This window comes from Buceros rhinoceros, unplaced genomic scaffold (genome assembly GCF_000710305.1).
Source record: "Buceros rhinoceros silvestris isolate BGI_N320 unplaced genomic scaffold, ASM71030v1 scaffold35655, whole genome shotgun sequence".
In the NCBI taxonomy this organism is placed as follows: domain Eukaryota; kingdom Metazoa; phylum Chordata; class Aves; order Bucerotiformes; family Bucerotidae; genus Buceros; species Buceros rhinoceros.
This window is the reverse complement of record NW_010411910.1, coordinates 47,546-56,199: the sequence shown is the minus strand read 5'-3', so window position 1 is coordinate 56,199 and position 8,654 is coordinate 47,546. Positions and strand designations below refer to the sequence as shown.

At 53.1% G+C, this 8,654-nt stretch overlaps 1 protein-coding gene across 1 annotated transcript in view; it reads left to right on the top strand.

Annotated features, from left to right (window-relative positions):
• The first annotated feature begins 112 nt into the window (after positions 1–112).
• NCF2 (neutrophil cytosolic factor 2) overlaps positions 113–8,654 on the top strand; it is a 10,504-nt gene continuing 1,962 nt past the window's right edge. The window contains exons 1-14 of the mRNA XM_010136167.1: positions 113–386; positions 856–938; positions 1,254–1,362; positions 1,577–1,711; positions 2,047–2,154; positions 3,017–3,076; positions 4,222–4,265; positions 4,481–4,622; positions 4,864–4,926; positions 5,293–5,371; positions 6,988–7,028; positions 7,755–7,906; positions 7,987–8,098; positions 8,347–8,509. Coding sequence (XP_010134469.1) covers positions 213–386; positions 856–938; positions 1,254–1,362; positions 1,577–1,711; positions 2,047–2,154; positions 3,017–3,076; positions 4,222–4,265; positions 4,481–4,622; positions 4,864–4,926; positions 5,293–5,371; positions 6,988–7,028; positions 7,755–7,906; positions 7,987–8,098; positions 8,347–8,509 — 1,465 coding nt within the window. The 5' untranslated portion in view covers positions 113–212. The remainder of the gene's footprint in view (positions 387–855; positions 939–1,253; positions 1,363–1,576; positions 1,712–2,046; positions 2,155–3,016; positions 3,077–4,221; positions 4,266–4,480; positions 4,623–4,863; positions 4,927–5,292; positions 5,372–6,987; positions 7,029–7,754; positions 7,907–7,986; positions 8,099–8,346; positions 8,510–8,654) is intronic.

The following is an 8,654-nucleotide window of genomic DNA, read 5'->3' as shown; positions in this document are numbered from 1 at the left end:
CCCCCGTGCGCGTGAGGCAGCCTCTGCCCCACTTCCCCATCACTGACGTGAGTGAGGCCACTTCCTGCCAGGTTTGCGACACGGGCAGCGGGGAAGGCAGAAGTACAGGCAGAAGGGAGCTAGAGAGGCCGAGCAACGCCGAAAGGAAGGACAAGGAGAGGGGCCAGACCCACAACGTGGCCGGGGACGCCGTGTCCCACTCCCACTGCACCATGTCCCTGGTGGAGACGATCCGGCTGTGGCAAGAAGGGGTGTGTGCGGCAGACGGGAAGCAGTGGAGGGCGGCCCTCGATGCCTTCACAGCCGTACAAAACCCCCCTGCCAAAATCTGCTTTAACATCGGCTGCATCCACCTCATCCTGGGGGAGCTGGCCAAGGCAGAGGAGGTAAGACACAGCCCTTGCAGTCACCTCTCCACGTGCAGGCACCAGCGGGTTTGCACGCAGACAGATGGGTGCAGTGGGAAACGGAGGAATTAAGGGCCGTAGTCAGACCAAGGGAAGGTTTCAGGGCCCTTTTAAAGCTGGGATGAAGTGTGATGCCCCTGGGCTGAACCTGTTTTCCCAGTGAATTAGGGGCAAAGCAGCAGAAGAGACGCATGGCTTGCTGCTTGTCCTCCCTCTGAGAGGCAACCACGGAGGCACTAAGCTGCAGAGCGAGCAGTGGCAGATGGTTCCATCTCAAAAAAATGAGGATCCTGGTACAGACTCCATTTCCCAGTGCCCAGCTCTGCAGGGAGACAGCACCCACAGCACCCAGCTTAGGCCACTTGGCTAAAGCAGGACAGGTGTAACTGCTCTATACCCTCAGTTTTTTAAAGGTCTTCCCTCTCTCCTCACTCCTACCTCCACGCAGGCATTCACCCGGAGCATCAGCTGTGACAAGCACCTGGCAGTGGCTTATTTCCAGCGGGGGACCGTGTTTTACCAGAGGCAGAAGTGAGTGGAAGGGTTTAACATTTCGTTTTTGCTGCTTGTGGAGATGCCAGCCTTTGGCTGAGGATGGCACCAGGCAGGTCAGTACCCCAAGGGCCCAGCTGCAACCCCTCAAGGTAAACCAGGCTCCTGTTCACGAGCAGCGCAGTTGTGGGATGACCACCAGGCTTTGAAGCATCTTTGCTCCCTCTGGGGTGTCTGAAAACACTGCAAGGATATAGGAGAGACTGAACTAAACTTACAGAAGCTTAAGTAAAGACTTAGAGGCAGGCACATTGCCACCATGAGGTGGTGATGCCCTTGTCCTCTGTTCCACAGCCATGAAAAGGCCATTGAAGATTTCAAAGAGGCACTGGCCCAGCTGCGAGGCAACCAGCTCATTGACTACAAGATCCTGGGCTTGCGGTACAGGCTCTTTGCTTGTGAGGTGAGAGAGACTTGACCAGCAGTTTTGATCCCAAAGGTCTGTTCACCAGCTCAAGAAATCTAAAGAGATGGCAGACAACCTCCCATGCCTTGTGAAAAAGCAAGCAAGCAAGCTGGCACATTGCCACCACCCTGCTGTCCTCTCCTTTACCGACCTCCTGGCAATGCTCTGGCTCCTCCAAGAGCTCATTTCCTTGCTCCCATCCCTCTGGCAGATACTCTACAACACAGCACTGGTGTACGCCACGGTGGAGGATTGGAAGAAAGCTGAGGAGCACCTGGCACTGGCCATGAGCATGAAGAGCGAGCCCCAGCACAACAAGATTGACAAGGCGATGGAAGCCATCCTGGTAAGGAGGGGCAGGTCTTGCAGCTGCCGTCTTTGCTCCCAGCAGCCCCATGGGGAGGAAGGACAAAAATCTCAGTGACAGAGAAAGCACGTTTTAGCTATGGCTTCAGCAGAGCAGGAGGAAAATGCAGGGAGCTGAGCAAAATACGGGTGTCAGTGAGCCATAAGTTAGTGGGAAGAGGCAGGGATAGGAAGACCAGGTTAAACAGAACCTGTCAGGGCTGGGGCTGGGCTGTCACGGTGGTGTTTTGACTTAACCCCGGAGGCAGAGGAAGGGAACTTTAAGCAGTCCCTGCTCTCACCTCTGAAGTGCGGTATGACCTCTCTGTGCTACAGAAGCAGAAGCTCTGCCAGCTGGTGGCCGTTCCCGCGGGGAAGCTGTTTAGACCAAATGAAAAGCAAGTGGCTCAGCTGGAAAAGAAGGACTACCTGGGAAAGGCTATGGTAAGAAAGAAATAGCTTATTTATTCGGGCCAAGCATGTAAGAGAGCTGCTGACCACCCTCTCACCACCCCTCTGAGATGCCATCTGCTGCCTGATGGGCAGCCAGAGATACGGAGGTGGTCCATGCCTCAGGGATCCCCCAGGCGTGGAGGGAGCAGTGGCACATAGGCATCCCATGGGGAACAGGTACTCTGCAATAACAGAGGAGCTGAAAGTGTGTTTTTGCAGGGAATGGCCCATTTCCAGATTCTCTCCTTAGCGAGACCTGAGGGACAGTCAGCGATGAGCTGAAAAGGTCCCACTGGAGCTTCAGGTCAAGCCAAGATTTTTTCAGGGAGACAAAAAGCAGCTATTTAACATCTGACACCCACAACCAATCTTCAGTTCTTCCCCTGCTCAGCTCAGGGAGGCAGCGCTCCTCTGCAAAGGGAACCATCAGCCCTGCAGGCACCACTGGACAATGGAGAGCCAAGCAGCTCCTCAGGTGTCAGGGGAACCCCAGAAACATGCACAAACATTTATAAAGTTTCCAAACTATGTTTAAAGTCACCTATAGGAAATAACGGCTTCAGTTGGACGCTTCGGCTCCCTTCAATGTTTGTGATTCAAACATAAAGGGAAACTCGTAGGTTATAGTGACTCTAACCACAGTAACAGTGAGGCCAAGAACTGAGAGGTAAGTCGTGGTTCCAGAGGCACTCAGTCTCTAGTCAAAGACGCTTAGCCTAAAATCACAGCCCCTCTTGAACCTGAAGCATTCTGAGGAACTTGGCTTGGCCAACAGCAAAGGGGGGGGGACACATCAGAGGTCTAAGAGAGGTCTACAAGCACCACATCACTCCCTGTCTGCCTTTGGCTCTAGGTGGTGGCATCTGTGGTGGACAAGGATGATTTTTCAGGCTTTGCTCCACTCCAACCACAGGTAAGGCAACACCAGTGAACAGCGTCCTCAGTGGAAGTTCAGAAGGACACGGGGATGGGTGTCATCCTGCAGCTTGCCGGCAGATCTCGTTCACAGCAGGGAGCAAAAAGCAGCATCACCACCAGGAACTCTGTGCTACCTCTGTGGAGAAGAGGTGGATGCTGCCCCCACATCTCAGCAGCTTTCTCCGTCATCGGAGAGCGCAGCCCAAATCCACCTACGCCTGTGGCTGAGGTTAAGCAGGTTCCCTGAATAGGGAAGTAGTGGCCTGGCAGCACATCCTCTGGCGCCGCCGCTGCTGCAGGCTGACAGTTGTTGGCAGGGAGTGGTCTCAGACCCTCCCCGTGAGATTCATTAGGGTTCATCTGTCTAAGCTTGAGTAGAGAAACAAGAGCTGTTCTGTGTCCGTTCTCCATCATCCTCCTCCCAGTTCCTGAAGCCCTTCACATTTTTTGGGCCATTTTCCTGATCATATAGCAGCATTTTTCCATCTTTAAAGGCACCCAAGAATTTTTACAGGAGCTTGTCAAGAGGATACGGGAAAGCACAGCTGCTGTAGCCTACAGTACCACTATGCAAAATAAAATACACTCTTCTCAATGCAACCAAGGGTTGACACCTTGCTGCAGGAGTCAGGCTTATTTCAAGTAACTTCCTCAGGGGGCTGATAAAATCTACTGGACCCCTTAAGTTACTTAGGCAGGAGAGACGAGAAAGCACTATGACAGCAGCTGTGGATTTTACAAGCACAGTAATAGGAAGATACAGGGACACAAAACTTACTAAATCCCTGATTTCAACCCACTGTGAGCTGAAACCAAAGCCACCAGTGAAAACAGGACTGTTCCTCTGAAAACCGACTGCAGCGGGAAGGATTTGGAAACTGCTTCTTAGAAGGACAAAGCTAGTGACAGACCTCATAGCACAAAAGGCAGTTGCTTTACACATCGGGGTGGCCGAGAGCCGATAACCTACTGCGGCCGGCTGCAAAGCAGCAAAAAACTCCCTTTAGGTTCACAGCATTTGACCTGACACCAGCCCAGGGAAGAAGGAACTGTGCAGGGGTGATGATACAGGACACTTCTGCAAAGCAACCGAAATCCTCTGGATTACTGCTTATTTTCTTTTTGTCTTCTTGCTGGCAGGCCTCTGGTCCTCCGCCCAGGCCGAAGACCCCAGAAATCCTCAGGTAAGTTGGATGAAGGATGGACAATCTGCTAACCCACGCAGCCAGGTCCAACCCCATCCTGCACCCTCACAGCTGAGCGTCCAGCTGGCACCCAAAACTCATGGGATACTGGGAAGAGATTGTAGAAACAAGGGGGTAGAGGTCTGGGTTTCCCGTACAAAGCACAGCAATGATGTAGCCTGCCTTCCTGACCTGTCCGCTGCTCCCATGCCCAGGGCCCTCGAAGGGCAGCCGCACCGCGTTCTGTACGAGTTCATCCCTGAGACCGACGAGGAGCTGCAGGTGCTGCCAGGAAACATCGTCTTCGTTCTGAAGAAAGAGAAGGACAACTGGGCTACAGTGATGTTCAATGAAAAGGTACAGGGGCGTGCTTGGCAGGAGGGGGCAGCTGACAGGGTGAACATCTGTGTTACTGGCTGAAGTCCCTTATGTCCACCCTGGCTTAGGCCACAGGGTTCAGCAACATGCAACAACTCACCTTCAAGCATGAGGTTCTCTCCTGGATTCAGGGCAGTGTGAAGACGAGCTCGGTTGCATCCTCCCACAGTAGGTTGTCTCCTTGCCAAGCAATCCCCACTTGTCTTTCCTTCCTCTGTAGAAAGGGATCGTTCCCTGCAACTTCCTCGAGCCCATGGAACTCCAGAACAAGCTGCATATCCAGGTGAGGAGGCCCAGGAGGAGATGGTGCCCTGGGGAGGGCAGATCCCCACACTTTCATCCATCACCTACTCTGGGCTTCCAGCAGGACCATACCTGCAAATACCTCCCCCTTCGTAATGCTGAGGTTGGTTCATCTGACCCACGGTCACCTTAACAAAAGCTCAGAGACCAGAAAAACTGGGGCAGATGCTGTGGTGGTAGCCCCCCAGGGGCTGGATGGCTGGGGAAATAAGGGGTAGCGAAGTCACCCCTCCCCAATTCAAGACCACAAATAGACCTTGGGAAAATAGTGGGTTGGAGTAGGGGGAGCTCCACAAGGCAGCAGTGCCTCAGCTCCCTTAGGAAGGCTTCTTCCCATCTGGCACAGGAAGAAGCCCCTCTTGAAGACGAGATCCCAGAGTCACCCACCTTCACCGTTCCAGAGAAGCCGCGGAGGCCAGCACCAGGTTAGCAAGGGGAAGCTGAAGGGATAGGGATGACTTAGTGGAGAAACCAGCAGGTTTGAGATGGTTTCCTCAGTGCCATGTCCTCACACTAAGGGCTCATCTCCATCTCGTTCCTGGACCTATTTGCAGTCAAGGATGAGGACATATTAAGGCAGGAGGCCCTGACAGCAACTGCAGTGCTGACAGAGTAAAACAGAGGATGTGGATCTCCAAGGAAAGCAAGTCCCTCCGTGCTTTTAATCAGTACAGCAACTAACGGGAAAAAGGGCCTGAGGACAGGAATGGGGCAACTTGTCTAGGTCTTAAGAAGGTTCCTTACAGGCTTCTCCTTAGAGCAGGCACTGCGATGGCCTTAGTGCTGCTGTGAGCTGGGTTAGGTTTGAACAAGCTGTGGTTGCCTTGGGAAGGGGATTCCTGGCCGATGCTACCCAGTGTCCCACATCCCAGGCCTGAGGGAGGGAGGGAGGATAGTACCAAGGCCACCACATCGCTCCCAGCGCAGTTGTTTCAGGATGCTGAGAAGCCAAAGCAGGGCTCTGCTGGCTGCATCAGCACTGCTGCAGGAGTTCAGGCGCATAGTCCACAACTGCGGTTTACAGCTGGGGAGCGCAAGCGTTTCAGCAAGCTGAAACAAAGAGCTGGGAGGAAGCATTGTGAGCTGCCCCCTCTAGAATCCAAACAACTTGGTGCTTGGACCTGGGAGCCTGCAGTGGGAGCCCAGTTCACCCACAGGGTGAACTATGTGCTCGTCACTGCAGGAAAAACCCATTTAGGGTAGAAAATATCACCGCATGGCGACTGTACTGCGTGTGTATGAACCTTGTGCAGTTTATTCTGGCTATCAATGGCCAATCTGCAAAAAAACCAGGAATACGTGGACAGCCTATCACCAAGCCCCCTGCTGAGATGGGCCTGAGGCAGTCGGGGGTGGGGAAACATGGACCAAAAGACCACAAGTGACAGGACTGGGCTTGTGCTCCAAGCAGAGCAGCCTCATGGGCATCCAGAAGATGGCTGTAGCTCATGGGAGTTAAGGGCAAACAGCTCGGGGACCTAACAACCTCAAAGAGCATCTTTATGACACCAAAAGCCATCAAGACCTTGCAGTGGGACTGCATCTAACATCATAGCTCTGGCTCATCCCGTAACAAGCACAGTTGTGTCAAAACCCTGACAAAACACAGATCCTCACAAAGAGAATTCCACAAACCTGCATGAAATCCCTCTACCTGGAGGACTAAATTCAGCTTTACAACCCCAGGGCAGGACAGGGATTGCCTCCCATTTTCCAAGGGGATCTAGGGAGATTGGAAGAGCAAAGACACTAAACCAGCAGCTCACAGAAAGACATCCCATCCCTAGAACTCCCATTCCTCTAAGAGGGAAGGAACAGAGCCCAAACCTCTGCACAGTGGTTCTATCTAAATCTTACAGCTGAGCCCCATCGCAGCCGATGCCACAGCCATTCGAGGGACTACCACCAGCTCCAGGGTTGCTTGCTATTGCTGCAGGGTGCCAAGGAGAAGGTCTGCAGGAGATCTGGATGTGTATTCAGGTGCCCAGCAGCAGTGTTTACCCTGTCCCACTTGTTGAGACATCTCTTTATTCTTCCACAGACTACATTCCTACTGGGATGCAGCCGAGAGACACAGCAAAGGTAACGTGTTGTGAATGTAGACCCCGAGGTCCTGTTGGTGTTAGGAACCTGCATTTATTTGACACTGAACGATGCTGGCATGCCTGGCAAGCACCACGGCCCTGGAAGTGTTCCAGGTTTTCATCACTCTCCAAAGCATAATGACAGGGCTAGGGGCCAGCAGGTCATAAGGACCCAGCCAGGTGACCAGGGCTCTTTTTGGGAGTTCCATGTCCACTCCTGATGGACCCAGGGCTGTCAAGAGAAGCCTTGTATGACTGATCTTGTTTGAAGAAAGGAGAACTTGGCTGTAATGCACATGCTTTTGGGCAGGGTCAAGGCATCAGGTCACAATTGGAAGACAGACAGGAAAACATGACAATCCCAACACACACCAAAAAAAAAAAAAAATGAGGGAGCTGGAGGGTGGACACACCTCAAATTTGGTCACATGAAAGCCACAATGTGGTGGCTAAGTGCCTAATCTATGACTGTGCTCTCTCCTGGGACAATCCTAGAGATGCCAGCCAGCCACATGTCCAGCCATGGCTTAGGTGGCACCACCACTGGCCTGCCCACAGGGAAGTCACAAAGGCCTCACATGCTAGCAGAGATGACTCTGCCCAGCAGCCAGCTGATTTCTCACAGCTCAGATCTGACTCAGGAGACCCCAGCGTGCACACCCCAGTCCCTCTCCCTGCTCTCACCAAGCCACACAAGCTCTAACATCCAGTTTACCACCTGCAGGAGGCTGAGGCAGCCATTGCCAGACCCCACATCCTCAAGGTGCATCACAAATACACAGTTGCCCTGCAAGTCAAGCCAGGCCTTTCCTACACGCAACTTCTGGACCTGGTCTGCAAGAAACTGGAGCTGCAGCCTGAGCACACACAGCTGAGGTAAGGTGCTGCTGGCCACAGGGATCTAGAGCCATGTTTTCAGGGCTCCCACCCTAACCCCGCATCCTTGGCACACCCAGGCACAAGCCTACAGAGAGCCAAGCGCTGGAAACTCTGAGTGCGGAGAACCTGGATGCAGCTTGGAGACAGAGCAAGGACAACTGTCTGACAGTCTGGTGTGACATCACGGAGGTCAGTGGCAGCTGATGGTGGCAGTTACTACTTCTGCCCACTCCTAGCAAGGAATGTACAGAGACACACACAGCCTTTGCTTTCCTTGCCATGAGTGCAGGCTTGTGGCTTTCCAAGCCAGCGACCTCTTGAAAGGCAGAGGAGCAAAGAGTGGGCAAAGAGAAGAGGCAGAGCTTCTCTCTCTTACCCTGGCACAAAGAAAAAGGAGACGCCAAACTATGTCTTTACCAGCTTATTTCTGGCCCCAGGGAGAGGGGTTTTTACCAGACAGCAAACCAGAGGAGTCGCCACACGAGGCAACGCTGGAGGAGATGGGACCAACCCAAGTCGTAGCACAGTACAATTACAAAGCCACCCAGCCTGAAGACCTGGAATTTCAGGCAGGAGACATGATACTCGTTCTACGCAAAGGTAATTGTTCTGCAGCAGGGTAAGGGAAGGACATTGTGGGTTCCCAACATCTGCCAGTCGGGCCACAAACTCTCAGATATTTGGTCAGGCACCGGTCATATCTTCTTCAATGGAGCCTACAAGCTTCACTAGGGACTTTGATCTC